The sequence below is a fragment of the Phalacrocorax aristotelis genome, chromosome 3 (genome assembly GCF_949628215.1).
Source record: "Phalacrocorax aristotelis chromosome 3, bGulAri2.1, whole genome shotgun sequence".
In the NCBI taxonomy this organism is placed as follows: Eukaryota; Metazoa; Chordata; class Aves; order Suliformes; family Phalacrocoracidae; genus Phalacrocorax; species Phalacrocorax aristotelis.
In genome coordinates, this window is record NC_134278.1 from 630,556 (window position 1) to 642,921 (window position 12,366).

A 12,366-nucleotide genomic window follows, 5' to 3' on the forward strand; every position below is an offset into this window, starting at 1 on the left:
GTGGTGAATATTCCTGATATCCTTGCTATCAAGATGATGTTGTTCTTGATATCGGCCAGTATCAGCAGTGGGAGATCTGGGGACCAGAGGTTTCCAGTCTCCTACACTGAGGAGGAAGAGGGATGTGTAAAGGGATATCTGCTTTAGCCTGGAGAAGAGGGGGCTGAGGGGAGCCCTTCTCGCTCTCTGCAGCTGCCTGAAAGGGGCTGGAGTGAGGGGGGGGCTGGTCTCTGCTCCCAAGTCACCAGTGACAGGACAAGAGGAACCGGCCCCAAGCTGCGTCAGGGGAGGGTTAGGTTGGATGTGAGGGAAAATGCCTTCCCTGCCGGAGCGGTCAGGCCCTGGCACAGGCTGCCCAGAGAGGTGGGGGAGTCACCGTCCCTGGAGGGGTTCAAACACCGTGCAGCCGTGGCACTTGGGGCCATGGTTTGGGAGGCCTGGGGTTGTTGGGTTGGGGGTTGGCCTTGGTGATCCTGGAGGTCTTTTCCAACCTGAATGATTCCATGATTCTGTGATCTGAAGATAGAGGCTGGGCTGGAGTGACCCTGAGTGTCAGCATCCAGCCCAAACAGGTCAACGCCAACTACTGAAGCTGTACATCAGTGGATGAGAGGGACTGCAGAAATCTTTGAGAGCAGTAGTTGGAGCTAAGAACTTGCCAAACCGACCTCACCAAGGGCAGTACTGACCGAGGCTGCCACGATCGTTCCGGCCACGCGCAGACAGGGCGCACCCGATATCTGGATGCGCAGCAATGCTCAGCAGAGTCCGACCTTGACACGCATGAGTGCCAAGAGCATTCATAATGGCGTAACCCAACTTACAAGATGTAAATCTTCTGGAATTCTGTATTTTATTTAATCTGATGAACTCATTAATGTTGTCAGAAGCAGGATTAAACTGCCAATGATCTGGAGAACGGCGGCTGCTAGAAGCAAACATGTAATGTTTTCAAATGAGCAGAGACGATGGGGTTTGACTGTACCACGGGTGCACTGGTGCTTTGTTTTTTTCAGTCCCAGGAGGCTACTGGGATTCAGATCTTTCTTAAAGCAAGCACCCCCCCCCACCTCCACTTGGTGAAACTATTTCAACAGAGAAAGGTTCAGAGAAAAGAAAATTAATATTCACGTGAGCAGGGTTTTTCCGAACGACATCAGTTAGAATACCGAGATTTTCTATTTCTCTGTTGTTTTAATTCTCTGTGGATTTAAGCACATCTGCTTTAGGCTTGCAAAACTGTAGGGGTATTTACAGTAGGCAGACTAAATCACAAATACAATACAAGCATTTCTTTCTAAACCCAATTTGGATTACACGACGATTTTAGTAGTTAGAACAACTTTCATTTCACTTTGATAAGTAAAACCCCCAAGAGGTTTCAGTCTGAAAGCATCGTGAAAGGCCAAATCTACAGCTGGAACAGATATTTCATACAGTCAGGCTCTTAGGTAAGACTATTCTGAGCTAGCACTACAGATAAATTGATTGCAGGTATGGTTTTTTTTTCATTTCTGTAGTACAGTGTAATATTTACACCAGTGTTTGATGATTTGAAGTTTTTTGATAGCTAGGTTGTAAATACATGTTGTTGCAGTGCAGTAGCCATCACTGTACAAGAGGAAGCTATCATGATAATGGCTAACATAACATCTGAGTAAGGAAATATTGAACCTCATCGTTTCCAAGGTCTTGAATTCATAATATTTCTTTAATACTAAACAGCACTGCATCTGTATTTTCCAGGTTCTTTACCTTCCTTCTAGCATGCTTCACATCAGCTGTAACTACAAAAAAAAAAAAAAAAAAAAAAAGTAAAGCAAAACCACACAGCTCAAAGGTTTTACCCTTTCAGGAGCACCACAAACGGTCCCGTTTGGCAACTAGCTCCACGGCCGGCCGGCAGGACACCCAACCACCTTCCAGCCAACCCTCAAACAAGCTAGAGCAAGCCCTGCAAAGATCTCCTCTCAGCCGCTCCACCAGGGACGCTTTTCACGGGCAACCGAATCAACACCGACGTGACAACAGCCAGGTCACCGCCAAAATGAAAATGCAACCCCTCTCTATAGGTGTTACGCGCTCGTCAAAAGCAGGCTCGCTGGCACGCAGCTCGCCGGGGCACGTGATTGAGTTAGGCTCCGGTGACACACGCGCTGGTGTGAGACCGCGCGTTGTGTCCACAGTTACGGGGCTGTGTCTTCTCAAAGCCCTTTCGCTCGCTCCAAGCCGGGAGTGCAAAAGTGTACTTGTGGGCTGGGGAAATAAAGAACAAATTGGAGCGAGGCCAGTACCTCAGAAGAAACTACCAACTTCAAAAAGATAAAAGTTTACAACACAGTTAGTAAAAGAGTGATTTATGCTCAGAGGGATCATTTTGTCGTATCAGACCATTCCTAAGCCCTTGTGCTGCATATAACATGCTTTAACAAGATGTTTCAGGACTCCCTTTGAAAAAGACAACCCTTATAAAGAGACAAGGTGGAAAAAGGGATAGCTCCTTACAAAGGAAAGGGCCAAAGTGGAGCAATAAAGCCTGTGTAACAGATGATGAAACGAGCCCCAAATTGCTGCCATCTGTTAGCAACCTTTGCCCAGTGAAATGAATTTCATGTGAGGTCAAGAAATCCCAAACTGCCATTTCCTCATTACTATTAATAAGGGCCAGGTGCCATATAAACCAACCCTGGATCCAGATGTCCTTCATGTGGCTTTGATTACCCTTCTAGGCTTGGATGATGATAGGAGGGAAAGTATTACAGATGCACACAGAGGAACACGTTTAGTATTAATTTCTGTGCAATCAAATTACTGGGCATTAACAGCATTACACACCTTCCACCCTACTGAACGTCTGCAGGTCAGCTACGTGGACGGACGGCGCTCCTGCAAGGTGTACAGCAGGCAGTGCTTCGGGACGCAGTTACGGCATCCGCGGCTGCAACGCGGGCTTCTGCCGTATTTTCCATGATTGCGTATGAGAAGCAATCCTTTCTAGAAGTGACAGCCAGGATACAGGCAACTGCTCTCATTTGAATTTCATCAACATCTTGTTGGAGAGTCTTGAATGTCTAAGAAAGTATCGGCTTTCCCTGCCTCTGAAATGGACACACTCAACTGAATCCAGAAAGATGTGAAAAAGTACGGCTACGTAGCTTGGTTAAGATTGACACGCTGTGGGAAAGCGAAGCGTATCCCCTATTTATGGCATCAATCCGCTGTATTTGGGTGCCAACCCAGTGCTGCAGCACAGTAGAAGGAGTCAGTAATTGCAGAGAATTAAGTGTTACGCTGGGTCGTATCCTGAAGGAAGGGGGCGCACGCGCTGTCTGCACTTAAGCTTATTTACATAATAGAGCAGGTCCTTGGCTACAAAGTGAAGGAAAAATTGTTTTTTTCGAAGAGTCAGCATGGCTATGAAATTCAGCAGGGAAGCAATACATGTTTCACATCCTGGACTCTATAGGGTAATCGTTCAACCAGTTACAGTCCATGCTCAAAGAAAACAGGGTTAAAATAAATTTTTCCAGAATTCTGTCTTCTAGCTTTCAGTCTTGCCAAACTCATCATCAGCATCGCATTTCTTAGGGACTAAACAAACACCAAGCGAAATTATATCTTGCCAAAACAAATGCAAATCCTTGTCATACATCTCCCCAGTCATCCTAATGGTATCTCCGCAACAGAAACACAACATCTTTAGGCTCATGAACATCTATCCCAAAATGTGGCAACAAATGCTTTGGTGGAAACATCTATGTGAAATGAAAAATACCACCAACAAACCACTCAATTCTCATGAACAAGTGAGAAAGGCCAGAAACACCCATGATGTGGGAGAAAGTCTTCAACAAAAAAACCAACCCACTCTGACCTTGTATACGAGCTCTTTAATGGTGACCGATGAAATATTCCTACAGGATAAGCTTAAGCACTGAATTCCTGGTTCTAAATAATCACCGACTCTGGACAGACATTGCTTGTCACCCTTTATCACCTTCTTGATCCTGATCCTACAAACTATCCTTTTCTCTTGCTGCTCCGAAGGGGCACGTACCTTACCACGTCCATCACTGCACCTCCCGAACCGCAGGTGCTCACTACCTGTTTTGTACCATGGGGTTTAAATGATTGCCACAAAAAGGTCAACCTCAGGAATGGCATCCAGCCTCTTCCAGCCCGGGTCAGTAGTCCTCGGAGGTCAATGAAGGTGTAGTTACAAGAGATCCTGGCTTCATCTTTTTTTCTAGGGATGCTGTTTTCAAGTAGGGCAGTTTCAGTGCTCTGATTTGTACCGTGGCCCTTAAAAACTGCGTGGACATAATTGCTGGAGCGGTGAACACCGGCGCAGGAAAAGGAGTGTTTCAAGCTGACTTTGCTGTCTAGGACAGCTTATCGTAAAGCTGAACCCTGGGCATTTGACAAGCATATCTGGGTATTTGAAACGTATTAGTAAACTGCCAAGAAGCAAGATTTCTCATAGAAGCGACTCACAGAATAAAGCCGTTGTTAGTACGCCCCAAACCGAGAGCCCATGCTCGGACACTGTTCTTACTCTGCGGTCTCTGGGCCATCGTCCCAACTACGGCTTGGTCATGTCACCCATGCGGAGACAGCTCAGATCGGGTGGTGGTTATGAGCTCGAGCACCGCTGCCATGCACCTCTGCATCCAAGGCAAGTTTAGGCTTGAAGAGATGATGCTCTTGCGTGCTGACCGCTGCTTTGGATTCACTCTGGTTGAGTCCAGCCTGGGCGCCCTGGTGCTGAGCTCCCAGAGCTGGGTGCTGTGCGGTGGTGCTTGCGGTTCTGCAGCAAGCAGCTGGGGTCTAATGCATTATTAGTCCCAGCAGGTCAGACCCAAGCTAAGTCTGAGCAAAGCCACAGTTTCTGCAGCAGCTCCCCCGATCTCCACATTTATCTGCTGGGGCGCATCACGATGCCTGAGCTGGCTCCTGTGCTAGGCTGGTGCGAAAGGAGCCCCTGCGAGCCTGGGCTTCCCAGGGAGTGCAGGAGCACCCAGGAGCTCTGCTGGAGCTAGCCCGCAGCCGGCAGGACGGGCGCTGGACCTGCACTGGGGAGGTCGGCACAGTGCTAGGGCACGGGGCTGCCTCTGCACCACCTCCCCGTTGCAAGACCTGGGCTCTTCTGGTGCCTGGGGCGCCCCAGGGTCCACTGCAGAAATAAGGGAGAACTGGCTGTATTTAGCTGTATTTAGCTGTCCTGAAGAACATGGGGGTCGGACTAGATGACCTCTAAAGGTCCCTTCCAACTCAAACTGTTCTATGGTTCTAAGAAACCCACAAAACAGGCGCTACATTATATACTACATTATATATTATATATTCACCCTCTTTCCTACACACCACCTCCCTCCAAAGCTGTGCCCCGCGCCCCCGCTCCCCAGGGCAGAGGGTCTCTTGGGATGGGACAGCTTTCCCATTTCTGCAACGGCGCAGGAGCCCGCGGGTGGGAACTGCAACCAAAGCGGGGTGTGAACCAGCCACTCCGCCCCAGTGAAACGCACCTCAACACCCTCCCTTCTGCCACGCGGCGGCGGCACGGCCAGCGGACAGCAGCGCTGCCGTGCCCAGGGCAGTACGACGTGCCTCCTCAAAGCAAGGACCTCTCCTGCAGCCGCCGTGTTTCAAATTTATTAACATCAAAATGGGACATCAGAGGGAGGGGAGAATATTCTGAATGCAGAAAAAAGTTCTTGGGGCTCCTGGAGCCCCTCTGAGCACGTGGCACACGACCAAGCCTTGACTTTCCTTACAACCACCCATGATAAATCTATCGGAACTGCTGCGTGCGAGTACCGCACGCCCTGGTGTAAACGCTCCAACGGCACTTCATTTCTAATCCTCTTTTCACAAATAAAGCACATTAAAACAAACGAGTATGCAAATAAACAGAAACCTCCAGAAGGTAAGAACTGAAAAATTTTCACGCTGGGCGGCTCCTTGACAGAGGATCTGTTTAGAAAATAAACCCACCCCCTTCAGCTGGTGTTGCAGTACGTTAGAGCGGATAAGCATATCTTTCCTCCACGTTGAAAGCAAGTGTAGCTGCAAAGCTTTTGCACAGAGCTTTGTTAAAAATGGTAGCGGCTTAAAAGTTGCGACTTGGCACATGTGCCTCTCCCAGCGAAGGCTTGGAAGACAAGAAACTGAACAAACTCCTGCCTGTTTCTAGCTGTGCAATCCAAAACGTGATTAAGTAGAGAGGAATGCGATTCAGGGAAGGCATGAATGGAGTGGGACTCTGCAGAGCCACTCTGCCTCACGGCCGTTACCTCGCCACGGGACAGCGGGAGCACAGGGAAAACCACACTTCTCCCCGACAACTTTCCTAACTGCTGTTTTGGAAAACATCTCTGGTTACTACAATTCAGGATTCAAAACATCTACGTGCTCTCTACTGTTTTAGTTTGTGTTTGACAGCACTTACCCCCTTGTGCTCTTTGTGAGCCCTCCAAAATGGAACAGAATGACTAGATCCCCCTCTGGACTGACGGCAACAGGCCATCGTGTCCCCAGCCGAGCGTGAGGAGCGGCTCTCGCACCTCTCCACTGCCCCCCTCCAGCAGCAGGCTTATGCCAAGCCACCAGACCCAACCACTGCAGGTCTGTGTTAATTCGGGAAGGCTCTGGCAGGCTTCCGCAGGGTTTGGCCTCTGCCGTCCACTAGACACAGCGTTAGAAACACAAGCAGCAGCCCCCTTTCCTCTGCTGCTGACCGAGCCACGCTCGGTCCTGTTAGCTCTGCCCGCTGAGCTCGGCGCGGATGGCAAAGGGCAGCAGGGGAGGGCTGCGTGAGCCCCGAGGAACTCGCCAATGCTCCACTGGTGTGGGGAGAGGGATTTTCCTTCACCTCAGGCAGAACCTGGGTCTTCCGCAGACACCAGCCCCACACCTCGGTCTACATTTCAGTACGTTCATCCCATGGTGAGAGGAAGCACCACCGCGTCAGCCAGGGATTTGTCTCTCACCTGACGCTCAGCCGCCACAGGACAGCGTGATCCATCAGAGCAGAGAGACTTCCAAGAAAGTAACCCATGGCTGTTCCCTGCCAAGCCTTCCTCCTCGTATCCGAAAAAGTCAACTGCTAGGGGCAGTGCTGCCAACTGAAGAGCAGGGAGAGGTCTTCTTCACCTCCAACAGCTGGTGTCAGCAGAGGCCCAGCCTTCCCTTCCGAAACGTCTACTGACAGATAAACACCCTGGGTACAGAGGTCTGGTTCCCTACATGACTTTAAATCTTTAACATCTAAATGGCTCCTTCAGCAGCCTTTCTAGGTTTGATACCCTCCAGGAGGTCCATGAACATGGCTCTTAGTGAGGAGGCACCAACTCAAGGCTTATTCTAAAGCTATATCTCTCTATATTAGTGAGCTGAACCATACCCAGGAGTGTTTCTGGCACTGGGACACGGTAATTTACAGTACCTGGGTGTTAGAATGCTCCCTGGCATGGTTATGACACACCTCAGCCGTCGCATCCCCGGCAGTTCCAGGCGCGCCGCTCCCAACACTGCACGCAGCCACCAGGTTCTGGAGGCCAAGCAAATCTGCTAGCACGGAGGCAGGCATCCTCATGCCGGTTGCCCTCAGTGTCGGAGAACCCTTCCATGTGCATTTACTAGCACAGACAGAGCCTGCACGCTGCAAAACTTGTCAGCTTAACCAGAGAAGGCATTTAGGGCTGCCAGCGAGGTGGGTAACTAGACTTAGTCCCTTCCTTAAATTTATCCCGAATAGGCAGTTTTGTCTTATTCTGTATTATGCTACTTGGGCTTTCCACTCCCACCCTCCAGAAGGTGGTCCTCCGTGTACTTCAGAAAAGTTTTCCAGTTACGAGTATAAATGAATGTCATTCAAGCGAGTTGGGTCACGTTAGCGCTATAGCCGGCAGACACGAGCCGTCAGTGCTGAGTTTGCGAATCACCCACAGAGTCCAGAGGCACACCCTGCAGATGAACGAGGCCATGCAGCGTGAGCAGCTGACTGCGGTGTCGAGGCACTAGGAGGAATTCCTCCTATCTTTGTTAAAATGCATGATGTTAATGTGCATGTAAAGTGATCTTAAAATGCATGATGTTAATGTGCATGTAAAGTGATCTTAAAATGCATGATGTTAAAATGTGTGATGGTGGGAGTCACCCAGACACAGAATCACAGAATCACACAGAATCACAGTGGCCCACCCCGGAGAGGCGTACAGGACCTCTGGCTGATGCAGAAATGGATGCAGAACTGAACAGCAGCCTCAGATTCGGATATCAACACGATGAGACTTCTTCAGCTGTTACAGGGCTCTTCGCCATTGGGAATTCCCCACTCCATGTCTGCATCTCTCGGGAAGAGACACAGGTATCACCTTAGCTTGCTGCCTGGGCCCAGCTTCGCCGCCGCCGTTGGGTAAGAGGCTCACCTCATTAAAGGTACGTGCGCTGCTGCCCCTGCTCTGCTCAAGCTGAGCGAAAGGTATCATCTCTACTCTCCATCTGAACGATGGCAGGAAAACAGGAACTCCTGACTCCCTCTCCATGGGGTTAAGGAGCAACCCTCCCACGATTTCCATGACTTCACAAGGATTGCTGGGTGGGAGCGTGTCCACTTCTTCTGATTGGTAACATAACCTCGAAATTCATGAGCTGAATCTGCTCTGCTATCCGTATGGTTCCCACCATCTTCTGAAAGGAAAAGATTTCCATTTCAGTGTTTAAACGCTCCCATGTGAGCTCCTCTGCTGTGAAGCCATTTCTGTGCCTGTTTGGCATTAGAGGAGGTCTCTTGTGCTGGAGTATGAGCGCTTGACGCTCTTCTGGATCTGTTATATGAATTGTACTACATGCCAAAGACATCATACATGTGATGTACATCTTTGTGAATTCCTTTAACGTTCTTCCGAATATTGAAGAGTGCAGCTCCAATGGCTGCTCATTTGTGTTAAAACAAAGACGTTTTAACATTTAGCAGATTATTTAAGCCTCTCACCAGCTGTGACATGAAAATGGTCCTGTTGTAAATTAGGATCTACGCTGGCAAAGATCTTTATTAGCTGGGACTCAACAGTCTTAGCAGTAGTAGAGAATAGTGTGGTGGACTATGAATAACATGTGGCTTAATACTCCATTACTGGAATAATACCTCTACACAATGTACTGTTCCTCAGGGGTGTGACCAGAACTGGCCCCACTGATCCCAAGGGATGGTCCTGCAAAGGCAAAGACGGGGCAGAAACGTTCAAAACAGTGACAGGAGACCAGCTCTGGACACGGGGCACAGAAGTTATTGGACTTTCTCGTAAATATCACAATCAAAAATAGTGACTCTCTCCTGATACAAATCCCTTACAGCTTGCCATGGTTTTCTAACCAAGACTGGCCAAGAGACACTAGGCCTAGCTTCTAGGCCTTCTGAGGACATTTTTGTGACTGGAGTCTGGTCTCTCAGATGTCACTGCGCTCACCTAGTCGCTTGCTGGAGATGCCAGTTTTCTGTAGGCACTTGGTGGTAACCTCAGCAGCCAAGTCACGCCTCATCAGCCTCCCACGAGCAGCACCGATCTCTACTCAATGCTTAGCGACGCAATCACTCCCCACCAGGTTCAGTGCCTTGCTGCACTGGGTGCAAAGCTGGCTGGCGATGACAGTCAAGCCATTCGAAACGGCCGTGCTACCCTGGACACCTTCGCCCCTGGAATACAGCCTGCGTTGTCTCAGTTAAATGCAGAACGAATGAGATGGCAGTACTGGGTTTGCGTGGAAGGGTTTGGTAGCCGGGGGACTGTGGGGGTGGCTTCTGTGAGAAGCTGCCAGAAGCTTCCCACATCTCCAATAGGGCCAACGCCAGCCGGCTCCAAGACAGACCCGCTGCTGGCCAAGGCCGAGCCCATCAGTGATGGTGGTGGCACCTCTGGGGTAACAGATTTAAGAAGGGGGAAAACCCCTGCGCAATTGCAGCCGGAGAGAGGAGTGAGAGGAACAACCCCGCAGGCACCGAGGTCAGGGAAGAAGGAGGCGGAGGGGGTGCTCCAGGTGTCAGAGCAGAGATTGCCCTGCAGCCCCGGTGAAGACCATGGTGAGGCAGGCTGTGCCCCTGCAGCCCATGGGGGTTAGCGGTGGGGCAGATATCTCCCCGCAGCCCATGGGGGTTAGCGGTGGGGCAGACACCCCCCCGCGGCCCGTGGGGGTTCGCGGTGGGGCAGATATCCCCCTGCGGCCCGTGGGGTTAGCAGTGGGGCAGATATCCCCCCGCGGCCCGTGGGGGTTCGCGGTGGGGCAGATACCCCCCCGCGGCCCGTGGGGTTAGCGGTGGGGCAGATATCCCCCTGCAGCCCGTGGGGGTTAGCGGTGGGGCAGATATCCCCCTGCAGCCCATGGGGGTTAGCGGTGGGGCAGATATCCCCCCGCAGCCCGTGGGGGTTAGCGGTGGGGCAGATATCCCCCCGCAGCCCGTGGGGGTTAGCGGTGGGGCAGATACCCCCCCGCAGCCCGTGGGGTTAGCGGTGGGGCAGATATCCCCCCGCAGCCCGTGGGGGTTCGCGGTGGGGCAGATACCACCCCGCGGCCTGTGGGGTTAGCGGTGGGGCAGATATCCCCCCGCAGCCCGTGGGGGTTAGCGGTGGGGCAGATACCCCCCCGCGGCCCGTGGGGTTAGCGGTGGGGCAGATATCCCCCGCAGCCCGTGGGGATTAGCGGTGGGGCAGATATCCCCCCGCGGCCCGTGGGGTTAGCGGTGGGGCAGATATCCCCCTGCAGCCCGTGGGGGTTAGCGGTGGGGCAGATATCCCCCTGCAGCCCGTGGGGGTTAGCGGTGGGGCAGATATCCCCCTGCAGCCCATGGGGGTTAGCGGTGGGGCAGATATCCCCCCGCAGCCCGTGGGGGTTAGCGGTGGGGCAGATATCCCCCCGCAGCCCGTGGGGGTTAGCGGTGGGGCAGATACCCCCCCGCAGCCCGTGGGGTTAGCGGTGGAGACCCCACACCAGAGCAGGTGGATGCCCAAAGGAGGCTGCGACCCCGTGGGAAGCCCATGCTGGATCAGGCTCCTGGCAGGAGCTGTGGCCCCATGGAGAGAGGAGCCAGGCTGGAGCAGGGGAAGAGTGTGAGTGTAAGGAGTCCTCTCCCTGAAGAGGAAGGAGCAGCAGAGATGACATGTGATGGACTGACCGCAACCCCCATTCCCCATCCCCCTGCGCCACTGGGGAGGATGAGGTAGAGAAATTGGGAGTGAAGTTAAGCCTGGGAAGAAGGGACAGTGGGGGGAAGGGGTTTTAAGGTTTGGTTTTATTTCTCATTACCTCACTCTGATTTGGTTGGTAATAAATTAAACTAATTTCCCCAAGATGAGTCTGTTTTGCCCACGACGGTAATTGGTGAGTGATCTCTCCTTGTCCTTATCTCGACCCATGAGCCTTTTGTTATATTTTCTCTCCCCTGTCCAGCTGAGCCAAGAAAGCTGATCCTCTTTGACCCACCTCTGTAAATCTTACTAGCAAGATGGAGAAGGTGGAATGGGACTTGCAGCCTTAGCAGTGAAGGGAAATCAGGAACTCCTACCGTGGATGCTGACACTACTGCTCGATGTGCAGCCAGTCCTGACTCAGCGATCGTTATCCTACCCGTTATTTACCCTAACCCTTCGTGTAAATTCATGTTGCCGCCACACAACCAATCCATCTCATCAGGGACTGAGAGGATCATCACTTTAGATCACTAAGACACTTGGGCCTTCTCTTCCACAGGACCCAGATGGTGCTCCACATGTTCCCTCGTATGTGGTCCTGCTGTTCCTGGACTAGCCTGTAGACCTTTGTGAGGTTCTAACCAGACTGGGCCCTTCTCCTCTAACTTCTTTTTCCTAGCCAGATGCTTGTAGACACGAGGATGGGGCTGGCTGAGCACACAGTAGACTCGTCACCTTTCCTAGCTACTGTAGTGTTTTATACACTTGTAGAGTGTATAAACGGCACTAGAGCCACCAACGCTGGTCTCAAGGTTCTCAAGAACAAAGGGATGTTTGATAATATTTTTCAAGTTCTTCACTTGGCTGTGTTTCTTTAACTGTCACAGACATTCAGCCCTTTATCAAGTATTTCTGTTATTGGAGTACATGGATGATCATGAACTCCTGAAGACATTTGGAAGCCAGTGCATGGTCCAATGAGTTCTGGCCTTCAAGCTGGAGATATGCCGTTACCTCCCTCCCAGAACAGGGCAGATGATACCAACACGGTGTGTGATGGGTAGGGTTGTTACCCGCCACATGAAGCCCAGCTGGAGGCAATCACTGGTGGTGTGCCCCAAGGTTTGATAGAGGAGCCAGTAGTGTTTAACATCTTCAGTAATGACCGGGCTGACAGGGC

The 12,366-nt window shown here is 51.4% G+C and overlaps 1 protein-coding gene across 21 annotated transcripts in view; it reads right to left on the bottom strand.

Annotated features, from left to right (window-relative positions):
* Positions 1 to 12,366, bottom strand: part of DTNB (dystrobrevin beta) — a 217,377-nt gene that overhangs the window by 45,094 nt on the left and 159,917 nt on the right. The window contains exon 18 of one of the 21 annotated variants that reach the window (XM_075086358.1): positions 1,450 to 2,256. The exons of the other annotated variants lie outside the window; for them this stretch is intronic. Within the exon in view, the coding sequence (XP_074942459.1) occupies positions 2,011 to 2,256 (246 nt within the window). The 3' untranslated portion in view covers positions 1,450 to 2,010. Of the gene's footprint in view, positions 1 to 1,449; positions 2,257 to 12,366 lie in introns of those variants that run through there. 21 annotated transcript variants of the gene reach the window in all.